General features: G+C 47.3%; 7 protein-coding genes across 7 annotated transcripts; 3 read left to right on the top strand and 4 right to left on the bottom strand.

The window, feature by feature from the left end:
• Window positions 1–65: 65 nt before the first annotated feature.
• Window positions 66–1,466, top strand: FPRO_11142 (uncharacterized protein; the record flags this gene model as incomplete). The annotated part of the gene is made up of 9 exons (XM_031232182.1): window positions 66–110; window positions 162–188; window positions 245–335; window positions 387–428; window positions 481–635; window positions 683–720; window positions 778–915; window positions 965–1,384; window positions 1,439–1,466. 9 exons carry the CDS (start codon window positions 66–68, stop codon window positions 1,464–1,466), a joined length of 984 nt encoding a protein of 327 aa, XP_031082145.1.
• Window positions 1,467–1,985: 519 nt separating this feature from the next.
• Window positions 1,986–2,714, bottom strand: FPRO_11141 (uncharacterized protein; the record flags this gene model as incomplete). Its single annotated transcript, XM_031232181.1, has 1 exon — window positions 1,986–2,714. One exon carries the CDS (start codon window positions 2,712–2,714, stop codon window positions 1,986–1,988), a length of 729 nt encoding a protein of 242 aa, XP_031082144.1.
• Window positions 2,715–2,747: 33 nt separating this feature from the next.
• On the bottom strand, window positions 2,748–3,340 carry FPRO_11140 (uncharacterized protein; the record flags this gene model as incomplete). Its single annotated transcript, XM_031232180.1, has 2 exons — window positions 2,748–2,968; window positions 3,064–3,340. 2 exons carry the CDS (start codon window positions 3,338–3,340, stop codon window positions 2,748–2,750), a joined length of 498 nt encoding a protein of 165 aa, XP_031082143.1.
• A 121-nt stretch (window positions 3,341–3,461) lies between these two features.
• On the bottom strand, window positions 3,462–3,860 carry FPRO_11139 (uncharacterized protein; the record flags this gene model as incomplete). Its single annotated transcript, XM_031232179.1, has 1 exon — window positions 3,462–3,860. One exon carries the CDS (start codon window positions 3,858–3,860, stop codon window positions 3,462–3,464), a length of 399 nt encoding a protein of 132 aa, XP_031082142.1.
• A 1,999-nt stretch (window positions 3,861–5,859) lies between these two features.
• Window positions 5,860–6,888, top strand: FPRO_11138 (uncharacterized protein; the record flags this gene model as incomplete). Its single annotated transcript, XM_031232178.1, has 2 exons — window positions 5,860–6,056; window positions 6,111–6,888. 2 exons carry the CDS (start codon window positions 5,860–5,862, stop codon window positions 6,886–6,888), a joined length of 975 nt encoding a protein of 324 aa, XP_031082141.1.
• A 7,045-nt stretch (window positions 6,889–13,933) lies between these two features.
• Window positions 13,934–14,912, top strand: FPRO_11137 (uncharacterized protein; the record flags this gene model as incomplete). Its single annotated transcript, XM_031232177.1, has 3 exons — window positions 13,934–14,295; window positions 14,340–14,750; window positions 14,798–14,912. 3 exons carry the CDS (start codon window positions 13,934–13,936, stop codon window positions 14,910–14,912), a joined length of 888 nt encoding a protein of 295 aa, XP_031082140.1.
• A 663-nt stretch (window positions 14,913–15,575) lies between these two features.
• Window positions 15,576–15,983, bottom strand: FPRO_11136 (uncharacterized protein; the record flags this gene model as incomplete). Its single annotated transcript, XM_031232176.1, has 2 exons — window positions 15,576–15,910; window positions 15,965–15,983. 2 exons carry the CDS (start codon window positions 15,981–15,983, stop codon window positions 15,576–15,578), a joined length of 354 nt encoding a protein of 117 aa, XP_031082139.1.
• Window positions 15,984–18,870: the final 2,887 nt, after the last annotated feature.

Here is an 18,870-nt window from a genome sequence, read left to right as displayed (position 1 = left end):
AATCAGTCCATGTCTGAGATACTTTAATACCTCAACAGAAGCAATTCATTCATGCCAAGATCAAAATGGCTGAGACGAACGAACAACCTGTTGTGGTGCCGGATGAGCAGGTCAGTGAGTACATTGATCTTTTATGAGTAGATCTGACCATGATGGTATAGGAGGGCAATGGGTCCACGCTAGGTGAGGTATGATTGTCAATCTAACCATGGCATGTCTCAGTTGCTAATATGCCTGGCTTTAGGACTCTACATCTACAACAACAAGTGTTTCCGAATCAATCTTCAATTACCGCTGTGAAAACGGCAGAACTTATCATGCATATAAAGACGGCAGTAAGCTGAGCTGTACCCAACATCCCCAGGGTCTTCTAACTCCGCCTATAGAGTATGTCTTGCCGAATGATGAGAGGGAGAATGAAAGATTAGGTATGACCCGGATTCTCGAATGCCTATTGCTTGACTAATTACGTGCTATCAGATCTTCAACATAATCTGTTTCTTCTCACCTTTGGCGATAAGCTTGGCCTTACACCGCCTTGTTACCGAGACAGGAAAGTAAATCATGTCTTGGACCTGGGAACTGGGACGGGAATTTGGGCGATGGACTTTGCAGATGAACATCCTGAAGCAGAGGTACGTTCAGTTCGGACCTACCTTTCCTGGAGAAACTGACGATCTAGGTCATCGGCGTCGACCTCTCACCGATTCAACCAAGTTTGTGAGTTTGCATCCATGCCAGTGCTCGTATGCAAGTGGTCTAACAGCTGTTGTTTAGCATCCCACCTAACGTGACCTTTGAGATTGACGATATTGAAGACGAGTGGACCTACTCAAAGCCATTTGACTATATCCACAGCCGTTTCATGACATCTTGCATAAGCGACTGGAAGAAATACCTCACCCAATGCTTCCAGTACACCCCCTTCCACGTCCCAACTACATCCCATCTAACCAAATCTCAGAAACTTAAGCCCCAACGGTTATCTCGAACTCCAAGAAGCAGACCTCACCATCAAATCCGACGACGACACCGTGAAGCCTGATAACGCGCTCCTCAAGTGTCTCAAGCTTCTCCAAGAGGCATCAGAGCGGTTCGGCCGTCCGTATGTAGATATCCCAGCGCTAGTAGACGTCATGACGGAGACTGGGTTCGTGGATGTCACGATCGAGAGATTCAGGTGGCCGAGCAATTCGTGGCCGAAGGATAAGAAGTACAAGGAGCTGGGGACTTGGTGCTATGAGAACTTTTCGAGTGGGCTTGAAGCTATCACTATGGCGGCGCTGACGAGGGGTCATGGGTGGAGTGTGGAGGATACTACGGTGTTTCTAATGGATGTGAGGAAGACTATGGGGGACAGGAAGATCCATGCCTTTTGGCCGATGTGAGTTGAACCCTCTGGGCAGGTTGTTACATTTCAGGACTAACCAAAGTTTAGTTACTCTATTTACGGGAGGAAGCCGTAATGCAATAGTACGACGAGGGAGCGTTGGTGTTGTGGTACCTGAGAACGTGAGGCTATGCCGAATGATGGTGGCATGCAACGTTAACTCATCTTTCGTTTTGGCCGAAGCTGGCCGTCTATTTTGTGATGCCATTACATTCTTATCGGACAGTTCTTTTTGTGTGACATCGCACACGGCGTTGAAATAGACTTGGTACCTCGTGCAGATCATGCAACCAAAACCTCTAACGTTAACGTTAGTACAGGGGTCCTAGCGTCACGACATCCGATCAACATCTTGGCGTAACCAGGACTAAGCTGAACCTATAACATCACTATTCAAGATTAATGGCGCGCATCATGGGAGAAATTCAGACGTCTCAATTCATCTGCGTAGCTAGTAACTAAGCCAGCGACATGAACCATAAACTCCAATGCTCAAAGATGAGAACCTAACGTTCCAGCAGCAGAGAACAACAGTAACAGAAACAATAACCAGCACTACCCTGTCCCAAATCTTCTTTTCTAGTATCAGGCCAGATCAGCTCTTGCAGAACCAGAGACAGACAACAGGCTTCTCCCCCTTGTTTCCAGTCCTGGACGAGTCCCAGCCAACCTCATCCATAGTCTTGCCGATCTCATCCTTGTCATCACCAGTGAATGAGTATCCCTTGTACCACTTGCCATTTCCTCCACTGTAGAGCTCGAAGCAGATGTTCTTCTTCGCCGAGGGATTGGTGCAGCCAAATCCCTTCAGGAGATCGCCCAGTTTAGTTGATGTCGGAACATGCGAGGCGATGAAGGGAATCTGGGCGTTCGCCTGCAGCTGCCACGGGGGAGTATCGCTCTTGAACACATGAACCTTGGTGTGATTCGCCGGGAAGAAGTAGTTGTACCCGGGTTCGCAACCAACACCACCAGAAGAGTTGGTCATCTGCGCAGCAGGCATCTTTGGATCGATCTGAGGAATGGGCTGCGCCTGGCGAGGAAGGATGTTCCCAGTTCCGTTGGGCTGGTGCGCATACGTCTGCTGGGTCTGAAATCCAGCGATTGGTCCCTGTGGTGGGAATCCGTAAACGGGCTGGCCATATGCAGCTGTGCCGGGATACATATAGCCATACGCGGGGGGAGCTAGACCAAAGTTATACCCGGGACCACCAAGATAAGGAACGTACGGCTGACCCTGCGATGGGATCGGTGCACCAATGGGTGAGTAGTTTGGTCGTGAGCCTGTAGCGTCACGACCATTGATGGGGTTCCAACCAGACATGGTGGTTGATAGTGGTTGGGGAGGGGAGGGGAGTCAGAGAGGTTGCCAGGTATGAACCCAGCGACGAACGTTCGGATCGAAGGATGCTTGCCAGAAGCCAGGGACTTGGCCTTGGGTAGTTGGATCCCAAGTCGGTGGAATAGCGTACGGAGGAGATTGATTCCAATATGGAAAGACTTGGTGGGCTGGAGGTGCTTGATAGTTCAAAGTTTGGTTGTGATGAAAAGATTGTTCTTGGAAGGAAGAGAAGATATCTGAGGAGAGTCAGAATTATGGAAGACACAGGGCCTTATATAGATCATATCGCGCATGAATGTCTGTAGCAAATCTTCAAGGGATCAGTGTTTACCTGGAGAAGCTGCCTCCTCGGTGTAACTCTCCGCCACAGACTCAGTATCACTAGACTCGTCTTCAGAGTCCGAATCGATGTCAAGTCGGCCAGCAAAGATCTCAGTGCTCCAGAGGACGTTATCTTGCCTATCGTAGAATGCCCCAACAATGATCCACGCCCAGAAAGGTGATTCTCGTGATGCTTCAAGATGTTGCGTGATGATCAGTTTGGAAGCGGGATATGGCAGCGGGACGTCCTCAATAGTCCTACAGTGAACCCGGCTTGAGTTGGACATAAGGACGAGTCTGAAAACGAACTGGGGAGAATGATGGACGGCTGTTTGACAGGAACAAGTTTGAGAGACGATGGAGGTGTTTATTTATGCTGCTGAGGGACAGAGATCCGGGCATGATCAACTACACCTCTTGGCGATGAATCAGGTCCAAAGCAGAGGCAGTGTATGCAAGACGTAGAGTTGTTCGTGAGTATATCTTTACAGAGTCACAAGAGTCTTGAGCTGAAAGTGATTCACCAGTCATTACGTCCACCTGGTCATCATTGTGAGGCACGGGTGCTTCTTGAGATGTCTGGGTGAAAAGACGTAAGGAAGCTGCTAGAGTCCGTAAGCTGCGGAACGCCAAGCACGTTAACAGGTCAACCCAGGTGCTGAAGGTGCCATGTCGATCCAGACGAGATCCATGCACGATAATTGCGCCTCTAGGAGGACACTTGGTGGGTTGATTGTATATGAATCGTCTAGTGAGCCGTTCAACTCGGTATGCGACGAGCAACCAGAGCTTCACAATAATGCACATTGTCTGCGTGGCGTGCGCCACAGATGAACCTGCCACACAACTCGGCTGATGCCTGTTACACAATCACTTGACTCGGTCGGTGTTGATTGTCAGCCTGAAAATGGTATTGAATGTTTGGTTGGCCGAGACAACTGTGATTGTTGTATTTGTGCGTGTGATTAGCGGGACATGGTGTGAATGAATGTGGAACACCACTTGCATCGGGCGACAGTTGATGGTAAGCGTATCCGATGAAAGGCAGCTGACGGGCAAAATGCTAACGAGTCAGAGAAATTCCGTTCAACTGCGCGACGCTTTGCTAAATACAGGAAAGTTAGTGAACTTGGCAAAAGATGATAAAAAGCGGATGATGAGTGCAGCGGGGATATTTGGCCCCGAATTGCTTCCCATTTTGCCAAAGCTCCCGAGTCGTTTGACTTCTTCAGGCTCCTCGATACCATTCGGTGTCTTTGTGTCACCCGAAATGGAGGAGGCGGGCAACACTTGTGTTACCGCTGTAAAGCAAAAGATGTGAGAAAACTTGTCTCTCGACCTGTCATGCCGAAAGCTGTGTGTTGACACATGTTGGTATTGGTATCTGGTAATGGTAGGGTCAAAGTGGTGCCGAGATGGCGAGGTTTGATTAGTATCGCAAATGAAGTTTACGTCCACAGAAGCACATAAACATTGTTATCCTCAGTGGCCAAGATCTCGAAGGTTTGAGGTCTGTTTTCTTGTTACATCAATCAACTTCGCAACAGGAGTAACGGTATGTTGGCTTTGCAACTCCCTATGAATAATAGGCAACATGGTGTTTCCAGAGTTATTGCGGATTTTGATGATCCATGTCCTTGATAGTCTGGAGACCTTGCTAGGTGCGTATTCTGATGGTGCAACAGGAAAGCTGCCGCAACCGTAGGGAGGTTCAAATATGGAGAAGGAATCGGATTCAAAGAACTCAATACAGGCTCAGAGGAGTGGATTATTATTCGGTCTTTGGATAATATCAGTGGCGAGGAACCATTGATGAAGACGATGATAGTGGCATATTCCCCGGTACCGAACCGCGTGTGCAGGTGTCCGTCAGATCTCTGTAGGCCCACAGATCGTGCGTGTACACTACTCTGCTGCGGGCGCTGAACAAATGCAAAATTGTGACAGTTTAAAAGAAAATTAGTTAGAACAGAAGAGTTGGGTGGCTTTCTAGATGGGAAATAACTATAGTTTGGAATTTCCCTGTCATCTGCTTGCTACCCCTGTCCTCGGTACCAGCTCCCTTCATTCTGAGAGTTGCCTTCCCAGTCTAGTGCAACATCTGCCGGTGCCAAGCAGACGGCGATGAGCCACTGGTATAGCGAGGCTTTGCGCGTTACACAAAGCTCGGTCTTGTACTCTCAGTGGCTCCCCACTCCACTCCGACGTTATTCTTAACCTTCCCTGAACATCGCAACTCTCCTCTCTTCTCTGCCTCACACAACCATCTCTTACATAACGGCACTCAGTTCTTGCATTTTACTCTCTTTCCTCCCCTTGCATGGTCTTGACGTTATTCCTTTGCTGCATAAGAGTGAATTGCCCTTATACATCAGACGACTCTGAGTAATCTGAACCATATTTTGCGAACCTCACTTCTCACGGAGCCGCACTGCCCTCTATTGAGGCATAAGAACTGTGGCGTTGTCTACAATAAACCTCATCTCTCCGATAGCCCGAGTTCCCAGTCCTCAGTAAACAGAGTCCGTCATATCTCAACAACCAGCCACGATGCCGATCCCCTCAAGAATTGGGATTTCATGCCTGGGAGGAAAGGAATAGCGAAAAGATTCTCGACGCCCAAAGCCGGGACGCTGAGTGGGATGCCCATAGCAAGCTCATCAAACACGCATGGCCAGACCCTGACGACCGCAGAAAATACCTGGAATGGTCACACACCTGGAACGGACGTATTTTCGTCAGAAACAAGTATATTATGAACACTGAAGACTATATTGAGATGATCTCTCAAACCGACTTTCTAGATATGGACAAAGTCAATAGGCTTTCTCTCAATATCTCTATCTATCCGAAGCCTTTTGTTGCCATTGGCGAGACAACCTTTGGACATGTATTCAGCGGTTATGCTTTCACGCCCATGACCGACTCCCTTGAGCCAAAGTACCCTGACTCTGATTCCGATGTCTTGGGAAACACGATACTCGCCTTGAACATTCCTCTTCCGTAGTCCCCTCCTTTGTCTCCTGGATCTTTTGTTCACTTATCCGACACCGACAGTGATTCAAACACGTCTGTGAGCACGGAACTTTCACACTCGTTTCCGAGCTCCACTGCCAGTCAGCCGCAGTCTCCTGTCTGTGCAGAGAGCTGCGACATCAGCCGAGATAACACGCCTGACTCTGCTGCGTCCATTGGCGATTTACAAGCACTGTCGGGCGTACGCTTGGGCTTCAGCAATAGCCCCTCGTCTTTCAACGCTATCCATAGAAAAGGAGGCCACCTCATGGCCTCTGCAACGGGAGATGTGCACGCAAATACATTCGACTCTGGTCCTCAGGATTTCGTCTTCGCTCAGTTAGGATTGTTCTGGACCTTTACTGGGGACTGGAAGAAAGCTCGTCAGGGCAATCCCAATGACGACAAACGGGGACGATGGAACCCAAATGGCTTTGCAGTGGTGGTGCGACTCAGCCCCAAAGGCGAGCTTGGTAAAGTCTATGCTCTCCGCCATCCCGACGTGGTACCTCAACTAGAGAGGATTGAGGATGACCTTATCGAAAGCCGAAAGCCGAAGGCGAACAAAAAGACAACCCACAAGCGAGGATTCATCCTCCAGCACTACAAGCCCGGGCATCCCCACCCGAAGAGTGATTCTTCTTTCTCTATTGCCAAGATTGCCAATAGCATCCTGGAGCTAGGATCCTATAAGAGCCAGTTTGATTTTCAGGTTCTCCTGTCTAACGAGCCCCAGATCGTCAATGCAAAGATGTGGGTTTACGGACTGGATGGACCTGCGCTTATGCCTGTATGTGAGCCGGATGAGATTGACATCTGAGGCAGAATGGGTTAGTGGACAAAGGATTCATGGCTGGAGGATGTTGGAAAATGTCTGGATTTGGCTGTTGAGGGTTTTTACCACGAGTGTAAAGCTAGATGCTCTAGTATTGCATTTACGTCTTGCGTATGATGTAGGACAGTCATCCCGTGGATAGAGACTTAAATAAAGTGTTTAGCAAGTCTACTGCTCAAAGGTGAGGCTACTCGCAGATCAAGAGGTTAGAGTACCGAAACTCAGCAAGTAGATGGCCAATTACCATCAGGGGGAGGTCTCTCCGCTGAGATTGGCCTCCGACAGGGTATCCAGGAGCAAGGGCATAAGATTCTTCCAGGAGATCGAAGGTTTGGAGAACATACTTCTCAAAAAGGAGAGAATAACTCAACTTTGACGACAGCTTCAGGACACCCAGGAAGTAAAAAGGGAAAGGCCTCACGGTCAAACATGGCACAAGCATATTTTCCGAGGTACAGCAAGCCATTAGTACGGGAGTCTCTACCTAGCCAAGATAGGATCACGCAAAAAGTCGAAAACCACTTCATCTTCTAGGGCAGATCATCTAATGTCACCTGCTCAAACCTACGTATTTGCAGGTCTTGAAGAGGGCTCCCCAGGAGGGACGGTATCCGCAACTTGGGACTCTTCTCCATTAAGCCTTTCCATAACGCAATAATAGGAAGCTACCATCTCAGCACAAGAATGCGGATTGTATATGAGTTTCTAAATTTTAAACTCATTGCTTTCTTCAACAATATTCTTCTCGAGTTCTTCGGCGGTCATGCCTTCATCATATCCAAGGGATATTTTACATCCATAGCAACATGGCACGGATATGATCATATTCTTGTCCTTGAAAGCACATCCAACATGATTACCAACTGCTCGTAGAGGGTTTAGCAGTTCTTTCAAGGCTGGGAGCGCCGAAATTATGTTAGGGATTGCAGTGCCCTCAAGGGTGAACTTGGAGACGGCCTCTCGAACAACACGTGTCTCCAGGCCAGCCTCATTAGCCTCGTCATCTAACTTCTGGAGATTCTGGTAAAACTCTCGCCAAGCTGCAATATTTGCTGCACCTGTGTAGTTATTTCGTGCCGCTGTACGGATTGCGTTGAACTCCGGTCATGAATCTAGGCGTCCCTTGGAAATAAAGGTGAAATCAAGGCTACGTTGGTCGATCAATGCTTGCAGGGCAAAGTTAAAGGGATGGATTGATGACATCTCCCTGTTTTCATTCACTCCCTAATTGCTTGTTCGTTTGTCTGTCTTTTGTTGACTTGCTTGTGGCTTGTCGACCTGTTTGTTGTTTACTAACTTGTATGCTATTTGTCTGGACGCTTTCCTCTTGATCAGCCGCATGTGATGTCACTGATAGGAGGGAATGGTAGCTGATGAGGCTCATTGACAGCGTACATGTAGTTACACTCCGTGTGTGGGACACGTTGAAGTCAAAAGGAGCCGCTACCTTGATTTTCATCCTAGAGGCAGATATAAAAACCTTGAGCAACTTTCGTCTACGGTTCAGGGCAAAAATCATCATTTTTATCGATTGTCAGTACGATGAAAGGCCATGATTTACCATAAATCGAGGTTTCTTTAGCATATAGGAACCGCTGACCTAGATCTATATAGGTGGCGCCATATTGATACTTCTGAAGAATGGCGGCGGTGATGGTCAGTTAATGTTTGGAGAATGGATCAAGGTAGGAGATGGATGGGTAGAAGATGTTGTCGGTAGTTACCGACGCGTGAGGCTTGTTTCGGTCGGGAATAGCAGACTTATGATTCGCAAGGGCTACTCTATTCTAAATCCATCCCAAGTTGTCTAGATCTCTACTCATGATAGTCTCAAATTAGATGCTCTTCCTGATTTGGTTCATGGGAATATCGCCGACATTAGACGGTGGTCATATTCACACTGCAAGGACTATAGAACAGCAGAACAAAGAGTCACAATCATGGAAGAGATGATATGGCATGAAGGGAGATTTCCGAGTGCTTCCCAGTTTGCTGATGCTAGTAAGCGAGTTTGACCTCTTCAGCCTCCGCGTTGCCAGATGTTGGAGAAGTAAGCATGTTGCTTATTGTTTGTTGATAGTCGCAAAGACATTTGGCTTTTTATTCCAATTGCAAAAGTTATCTTCCAACAAAGCGGGCCCATTTCCTTGAGAGGCAAGTTTCCCAATATATTTTGCTCCAAAACCGTAACAAAGGCTTTGTCCATTCCATTCTCCCTGATAGTACGAAGGTACCAAGGTTTGATGGCTTGCAACATTGAAGACAATGCAGCCTGCTTGCAATACAAACCATCCAAACAAACCTTCTCATGTTTTGCATAAAGCAGGCTGTATTGTTGACAAGAATTGCTAGCAACGGAGCCACTTCAAACATTGTGATGAAGCTTGGCTGTGTGTGACTGGAAACAATTTATGAAGAAGGGTGAGTAAGCAGGTCCCAACTTCCACTATAAATTGCAGTCTTCTTCCTCCCAACCTCTTTTACTTCTTCTGTCAACTTTCACTTCTACTATAACTATATATACACTCTCTCTTGGGCCTACACATTCACAACCACGGAAGTCATACGGGGGTTTCTTGGACACCGTATTGCTCTGGTAAAGACCCTCAACCAAGGAGGTTTGGTGCACAAGGAGACCACTCTTCTGTCCCTTGATGTCAGGCCTGCAGCTCTGAGGGGGTTCGAGAATTACCTCGGCCTACCTACCCTTCTATGTGCTCCTGGGTCCCAGCAAGTCCAGTGGCTGCTGCTATGGTTACCCAACCCTCCATCACCCACATGGAGTCCATGACCGAAGGTCGAAGCGACGACTAAAATAATTATCGACAGCACAAGATTCGAACACTTTGATGAGCCATGGTCATGTTCCCACTCAGTCACTTGAAAGAAAACATGCCAGCTACTCTCCTAAGCATATCAATCCCTATCACCATCTCACCACTTGGATGGTAGAAACTTCAGCAACATCTCCACAACGTTGGCAACTATGTTGAATGGCCTTCATTGGTATTCTCAGCATGATAAACAATCGGACATGTTACGGTCGATGTGGCAAGGCAGAACACATACATTTTCTGCTGACATTGAGGGCAGTCGCTATTTCTGTATAGAAAGTCTCAACTGCGAGGCAGTTATAGCATCTTATTTCCTACAATCCCTTTAAACTTGACTTCTCGCTCTCTTTACATACTCCAAAAGCCTATCAGCCTTTGATCGAATCCGTTGGCTTCAGTTACAAGCCACGGTTGCCTTCTGTCACAACACTTATCAACCCAACTGGTTGCTTGACCACCAGAGTATTACTTCTACGACATATACAGGAGCCTTTCAAAGAGGATCAATATATACCTACATATATATATATATATAAATATTATCAGATGATAACACCGCCATCGCAGATATATTTATATATTATATAAGCGAAAGATTTCCAAGTCAACAACAAGATTTCCAAGTCAACCCACTGTGAACAACAACCGGCGTAAGGGCGTACGTCACTTGAACGTTGCGAAGAAAAACAAGGTAGCCAATGTCTGCACCCAGGCCAAGGAATCGGGGAGGGATGGGTCATCTACGGATCAACCCGATGCTGCTGATGACGAGGAGCCTGATGACGAGGAGTCATCGCTCTTCCGTGGCAACCCGGAGAAGCAGAAGCATATGAAGCAGCTTGAAGCCTTTAGCGAGACTCTTGCAAAATTCACTACCATATCTGAACTATTTGTCAACTGACTGGTTCCACAAATTGTCCGGCTCGGGATCAGACTCTAAGAACTCGATCACGTTTCAGCTTTCAGCCGCCAAGGTCAGCGGCAGATGGACTGCCTTTACCTTCGATGAGGACGGCGGAGACAACGAAGACGGTAACGATAATGGCACCAACAAGGAAGACGTCGCCAGCTCTCCCGGCCTTGAGTTTGCTCTCGGACGCATCACAGTCCCTGCCACTCTTTTGACAGAACAAGCTGACCAATGCTGCCCCTTCTACACTCGTGGTCTGGGAGCAACTCATGATTCCTCTTGGCAACACTGGGGACCTGATTGGCCTTGGTTTATATACAAAATCGACGTTCTTCAGGCTGTGCGATGTCATCAAGGATGCAAAGACTCAATCTGTTTGGTTCGATGCTCGCAACTCGACTCCCAACAAGAAACACACACGTGGGCATGACCGAGCAAGAGTACTGGAATCACTCCAAAGGACTACTCGATCAATTTGGCAGAGTCTCCCAGCCCTGGGCCTCCCCGTCACTGAAGACGCGTGCGAAGAGCACGCTGTGCCTCTGTGCTCTCTATCCCATCCTCCAAATAACCTGACTTGAGAGAATTCCGTTTCTTCGATCCGTATGCTAGAAGCATCGAGTAAGCAATCTTAGCTTGTCGCTTTGGTGACTTCTTGAGTCGCATGGAGCTCCGAGGGATGCGTTTGAGCATACAGGACTGTCCTCTAGTATATACGTAGACCGGTTCAAGCCCAGCGGCTGCTGTTATGCTTGCAAAGCCACTGTTCGCTACATCGAAGCGATGACAGCCAAAGTACCAAGTTATTATATCATTGACACAACCAAATCTACAAAGTTCGATCACCGTGTTGAGGCTTGGTCCTGTGCCGAGGTCTTATCGTCACGGTACTGTGAGAATGCAGAAGCGCGGGAAATCAAGCAGAAGAAATTTGCTGTTCTTTACCTTTGTGGCCTTGAGGCTGAAGACTCATTTGACCCCTCAACCCTATCACAGAACACAAGAAATCCGATGGTCGCTGCAATGAACTCCGGCAATTCTCTGTGTACCAAGGTCGTCGGTCTGCAGCCTCCCGTGACTTCGAGCGAGACATCATTCCCATGTGTCAAGGGGATGACAGTGGTGGGCCATCAGGCACCGCCAGGGGATGAACTACTTGGCAGCAGCTTTTCACATTCAATATAGTCACTATAAGAGTTCAAAGACCTTCCGGAAGTCTCGCTAGATGATGTTGAGTTAAAAATCGAGCCAACAGCCCTGGTCTCTTTCAGAGGACTGCCACCTTCGCAGCATGAAGGAGGCCGGCGAGATCTGGGCCTTCATCTCAGGATCTCTCTGCAAGACAAAGGGCAATATCTAAGCTTACTGGAAGATACTCCGGAGTCAGTTATATGCTAAAGATACTATTAAAGATACTGGTATTGATACTGATAATACCACTAAGGAGGGGTCTATTGATAATATTACTGAGTTTAAAGTCAGATCACATCGATAGGCCCATATACCCTACGCATCACCACCCACAGCCCAATGCCCCCCTGGTGGTAGGGGAAAGATTGTGTAGCGTGTAGTTGCATCCAGTCTCTATATCACATTTACTGAAGGCACCAGACCTTACCCAATCAGACTGAAATCATCAGTCTCAGTCTTTGACACTGGAGTAACCTCTTGGTATACTGCTCTTGCCCTTGAGTCTTGACAGGCCACCAATTTTAACAAGTCTACTCTAAGCTTATCATAACTCTTTAAAGTTCATCCTTACAACGATCTAAAATTATTGTTTCTATATTGTCAAAGGACCGGTGATATAATCCCTGTTGGAAGTGGAGGCCCCTTATGGTTATGTGTGTGTTGACGTATATTGGTGTTAGTATCTGGTTATGGGTATTTTGATACCTGTTGGTGATGGTGTTGGTGTTGATATCTGGTAATGATACAGTGGGAGTTCATAAGTATAGATACCCTTCAATATACTTACACACATATGTCGATCTAAAAGTGCTAAGTTCATTTATAATCCTGGCTAGGGGTTTATCAGTAGAAGAGACAGCGATACCTAAGGTATCTATGAATAGAAGAGTAGCCCACAAGCCGAAGTCTAGTCCCTGGCCCATGCCTTGTCAGAAGGTCTCAAAATAAAAGTGGCAAAGACTATCCTAAATGTATACTAAATTTATCGCTAAATTGCACTGAGTTGTATAAGTCTTTTTGTTACTTGAGATTGAGGTCCTGAGTTTTCTTGCTGGGGAGGCCTTGTTGTCAATGTCGCACTAAGCTCGGGAGCTAATAGCGTCAAGCGGGATAACTTCGAACCGGGCTGATCCTTCAAAGGATTATGCTTAAAAGATGGAAATTCGTTTACAGATGACGACGACCCCATATGGGGTAAAGGTAACGGTAAGATAGGTCTTGGCTAATACTACGTTTATGAAACCGTAAATCGTTGATCAGCGGATGGGGAGCGTTGTTTTCGGGGCCGAGACCAATAAGGGATGTTTGATGTACGAGTAATGGGAGTTGGGGGTTGTGGATAGCATCCACTGAGAACTGCACATGACTACGGTAGATGTGCTGATAGACAAAGCACTCCACTGCCGTCTTATGCGCCATGAAACGTGCTCACCGTTGAAGTGTGCATTGATGAAGCTTTTGTTGGTGCAGTCATGTCATACACGCACGCATCACCAGCTTCAACTTCAAAGAGGCTATTTACTACAATATTCTCAAACAATCCGATGATCCCTCCAGTCCAAATAACCGTTATCATGCCTAAAATGCCTTCGCACTCGCATTCCTTCAACATCAAGCCGTCATTAAACTGACGTACTCACCATCCCACCTCGAAAGGCCTTCCCAAAAACAACTTAGACAGCTCGAAAGCGTTCCCCCAAAAGGCTTAGCGCTACAGGGGTGTCATCCTAGCTTCCGAGACTCAATTTACTGGATCTGATAGCGCTCGGGGGTTCTGATTGGTCGAGAGTTCGGATTCGCTTGTCACAGGGCTGAGGCGCTTGGCGTGGTGATGGATTTGGGTAGCCATTCGAGGGTGGTAGGTAACTTAACCATTACACGCGGTGTTGAGACCATTTGAGTTGATTTGACTACTCAAGGTCCCACTGACGTGCAGGGCCAAATGGATGAGGTGAGATGTATAAAGTAAAACAATCCTCCGACTCTAAAAGGCTATTCCACTCCTGGCCGACTTCCATCAACCTTATCTCTGCTCTTCACCCCTCACCTCTCTGTCTACCTTACGCCTCTGCCTCTCAACATCAACAAATCAATCATGTCGCAAGCACTACCACACAACTTGGTCGTCTTTGGCCCCGACGCAAACTGCACTCTCGATCTCTGCCCCGTAGAATGGAGCGTCTACAAATACCGACCTTCGCTCGCCGCCAACATCACATTCATCGTCCTCTACGCCATCGCCATGGGGACACATCTCGTTTTGGGCATCAAGTGGAAGCAGTGGTTTTACATGAGCTTCATGATGATTGGGTGTTTGTTTGAGATTATCGGATACATTGGAAGGATTATCATGTATAACAATCCCTTCAACTTTGGGGGATTCATGGTGCAGATTGTGTTTATCACGAGTGGCCCTGTCTTCTACACAGCTGCTATTTACGTGACACTTTCCAAGACGTAAGTCCTCTTGCTCCAATATCACAGCGTTACTGACAGTTTAGTATCAAATACTTTGCCCCAGAAGTCTCACGCTTCAGACCCGAACTCGTCTGGTGGATCTTTATCCCCGCTGATGTCGTCTGTCTCGTCCTCCAAGCCGCAGGCGGCGCACTCTCAACAGTCAGCCAGGGCTCCAGCCAAACCGGTATCGACATCGCCTTGGCCGGTCTATCCCTCCAAGTCGTCATCCTCGTTCTCTTCTGCGCTCTTCTCGGCGACTATCTCTGGCGATACTTTCGTAGTGGAAATGCCAGCGCCATGGGGAGACGTATGAGAATCTTCTTCGGATTCTTAAGCGCTGCCGTTGTTCTCATTCTCGCGCGTTGTGCATTCCGATGCTATGAGTTGAGCAAGGGGTATCGAAACTCAGACCTCATCACGGATGAGGGGTTGTTCATTGGTCTCGAGGGAGTGTAAGGTGTAAGAGCCTCTGTTGATGATACTTACTAACTCTGGTCAGGCTTATTATTATTGCGGTGTTCTTCTTGTGCATCAGCCACCCTGGTCCTGTGTTCAACGATGCGATGACGACGGTGCCGGGTACGTCGCAGAGCGATGCCGATGCCGAGAAGTGAGGTTGAAGGAAAAGTACTTGATCTTTTGCGATATCGATATCAAGAGGGCATCTGTGTTTTCTTTGCGAAGGATTAGAATAGAAAGGACTGTTGGATAGAAACATGCAAGAATAAATGACTTTCAGATCCAGCACATGTTGAACTAGTGACTCGTCATAGAATGCTCTGTTGAATGGACCAGAACAGAGATCCGTGGTGAACACTGGCCAGATTGGACAATACTACTTCACAAACACATCGCAGTTCTGGAGAACTTTTATTTTGCAACCCATGTTACAGGCCTCCTCACCTGTAGTCCAGAGCTCTTTGTCGGGGGCTACATATTGGCTCTGATGAGGGGAGGTTCAACGGCAGTGCTCGCTTCTGAAGACTGGGTCCTTTACGTCGTCACAACAATCACAGTCACAAGCAACATCTTACAGTTTAGCATCGAGTTTCGGACGAAAGGAGTTCACATTCTCTCTAGCTAGCGGGCCTAAGCCACCGCTGATCAAAAGTCTAGCTCAACAGAGCGACTACATATCAAAACAAAACATTATTCTCGAGCCCATAGACAGGGTGAACATCGAGTCAACCACCATTTCTTCCTTTCGTATCCATCAACCTTCGCCCTGGTCCGTTCATCATTCCGATCCCGATGCAACCCCAGTGATCTTGTCACGATTACTTGGAATCACAGTTGCACCAGCAGTTCTTTTCACAGTCAGGGTTCCATCCGCGACGACGGAACAGACCGTTGTCATCGCAGGTGTAGCCCCAGGGGCGGTAGTAGCACTTCTGGTACCAGAAGGCGCACTGGATGTTGCAAGAGGCCAAGTTCTCACCCTTGGCGACGAAGGCGTCGGGGGTAGCGACGGGAGTAGTAACCTCGACAGGTGTGGTGGTCTCGGTGATGAGGGTAGCGGCCTCAGCGGGAATAGTAGCCTCAGTGGTGAGGGTGGCAGTCTCAGTGGGAGTGCGGACAACTCCAGCGGTGACGAGGCCGAGAAGGAAGAGAACTGAGATGGTCAGAGAGGTCATGGTGTTGGGGGTGGTGGTGGTGGTGGACTTACGAAAACCGATGAGCTTCATGATGATAGATGCCTCTGAGGGAAGAGATGACCGAGTTAGGTAGATAGTGTTTGTTGTTTGTTGTTGTAGTTGAGTGAGGTTGTTCTAATGCGATGTCAGGTGTGAAAAGGTTGAAGGGTAAGGATGAAAAATTTGGGATAGAGGGAGAAGCTCGTAGCTTTATAGCTCTGTGAAATTGCCACTGCTCCTGAGATTGGTTCTAACAATCGCAGCTGTTCAGCGATGATTCACTCTGAATAGCCTCCATTATGGCCTTAGTTCAACTAATAACTCCATTGATTGGCCATGCATGGGTCGCGGTTCGGCTGCCACTGTGCCGGGCAGTGTGGTTCATAGCTCACAGCTGCCAGTGACAGAAGAATGAATGGAACTTCGCCATTGGTCTCTTGACGGGAGTGTGCAAGTGTATCATCAGTGTCCAAGATGAAGAGGGGGACTGTTCATGATCCGGACATAGGGGAGAGATGAAATGGGATGGAGCAGAACAACTACCACAATACGAACTCAAGAAACGTTGCGCAAATCCCGGCGATATTTGTGATATATCATTCCCTCCGAATTTCTATCGTCTCAGGACACTGATATATGCGACGATCACACTCGCGAGTTCATTTTCTGAAGCAGGGTGGTTGTGTGTCTCGCAATCCTCAATGATAAGTTAGGCTTTCCCGTTGAAGCCTAAGCCTTGGCTAGTCTACAAGTCTGGATCAACAGCAACACGTCGTACTGCCGTTAGAATATTCTTGCTTGATTCGAGGAAAGCCTCTTGAGGAAGGACAGTCGGTACTCAGCGTCTATCTCTCCAAGCATGAGAGTGGGATCTGCCTGCTGGGCTGACTTTTCTCCTCTATCAATGAACTTCAAGGAAAGGAAGTGACATGACATTCATCCGGCATCATTTAATCCTATTCTATCTCACAATTTTAGGAGATAAAGGTTTATTCGCTATGGTCTATTGACTCTTTTCACTGCAAGCTAGGTATAGAGCTTCAACATTCGGGGAGGCAGGAAAGCGTAGGATTTCTTCTCTAAGTGAGAAAAGTATTTGGCTAAGTATGCATGTCTTATTATACCTTTTGGCCAATTGATTCTGAGATAGAAAAAAAGCAGCTAATCTTAATAGCGGTCGCCAATGGGGAATAAGAAACTTCTGACTTGAAGCTCAACCAGATTTACTTCTGTTGTTGATAATATACCGGTATAAGCCGCTTATCATATGCTCTAGAGGTAATAAAGGAAGTGCCTAGTTGTATAGAATGTGGAATTGATTCATTGGGTATCATAAATATTTTCATTGTCTTTAAACTAGCTAGCTGTCTCCTTCACCTGCTCCCTAAGCTCTGGTCTAACTCACACATCATGATCCGATTCCTTCACGGGCTATATTCATCGATCGCACTGGTAGCATGTCACGCCAACGAATGTTTAGGAGCTTGAAAGGCTGCAGTATGTACTGCTCGAGCGCTGAACCAGATACCACAAACATTTCTGCGAAGCTCGTCACGGCAAATTTGGCAAGGTACTGATGGAGAGTCCGAATTTGCTAAACCATCAGAAACCTCAATGATATCATCAAGCGAGCCTGTAAGTTTGGAGTTGCTACGTAGGGAAAGAAAAGACTCCATGTTATACTGAACGGCAAAAATATCCCTTTTCAGAGGTTGTAACCTACCAGTCATGTAATAAACCTCCGGGTGGTTGTGTAATGAGACAACGGCCCGCCTTCATGTGACAAGCCGTGATATAATTTTGTATGCTTAATCGATGGTAACATTATCCCACGTGCCTTGCCACTGAAACCGGCTCGGGGAAGACAACACATTTTCCCGCATGTGGTGTGTGACCGTGAAAATGGTATAACACCAGGTCCCTTTAAGTATTCGTGCCACAAATCTTTACTACCTCGCGTTTGTAGCCTCTAAAAACCATAGCACAACTGGAGGTATGCAAACTTCGCGAAAGTGCACCATTGATTGATTCACTATTCACGGGCGCCTGGAAACACAACCTTCCCAGGCTTCCATTGGGTTAACGTGACATGAAAGCTCGGCGTGCTTGTGCCTATTGTCAAACCTCTTGGTCACGAATATTTTCTATCAACGGGAGTTCAAACAGTAATGGACCTTGCCTGATGGTCTGTTCATTCGACATATACCAGAGAACCCATATCCGTTCATTACAGATAATGGAAATCCTTAGATACAATTGGTGTTGAGCGTCTCATTGTTTCAGTGGCAAATCTCCTGGTAGAGTGAGAAAGGAAGTATAATGCTCCTCAAACATCGCAATTCTCTCTAATAGGGCTTTCACGATGATAATCCCGCAGAAGTCGGACAGCGACGGCTGTGAGACGTATTACGGCCGATAATAGCGAGCAAAGCTTCGCTACGCGCCACCGAATTCATTCGTTTGCTAAATCTGCCACTTGATTCTGTGATAGCGCAACATTTGCGCTGCAATACTCACAGCAAGACTAGGGAAGCAAAGTTTTTGGAAGTTTTCACAAACGAAATACCTATTGGGAAACTGGAATCTTAATGAAAGATTGACAACAGTATCACATACCGAAGCCTGTTATGTAAGGCCGAGATATATTCATGTCCTTCACCATAGACAAATGATAGAGAAGATACGAGGCCGAGTTTGTGTAAAATCACCATTGAGATGCAGTTACTGTACAACATATAGTCCGGGAAGGACCGATAGAGATTGAGAGGCAATGTAGCCACCACGCAAGTCATGTTACTCATCTGTCGGCGGCTGGGTATCTTCACAGTAGCCGTTGTCCAGTGAAACAAAGGACTTAGCGACAGGCATAGTTGCTCATCGTAACGAGCAAGCGAAGGAAGAAGTGAAGCCCTTGATCATCCGGACGCTCAAACAATCG

This window comes from Fusarium proliferatum, assembly GCF_900067095.1.
Source record: "Fusarium proliferatum ET1 genome assembly, contig: FPRO_scaffold005, whole genome shotgun sequence".
In the NCBI taxonomy this organism is placed as follows: Eukaryota; Fungi; Ascomycota; class Sordariomycetes; order Hypocreales; family Nectriaceae; genus Fusarium; species Fusarium proliferatum.
Note: the sequence above shows the minus strand (reverse complement) of the source record. Positions and strands in the feature narration are given on the sequence as shown.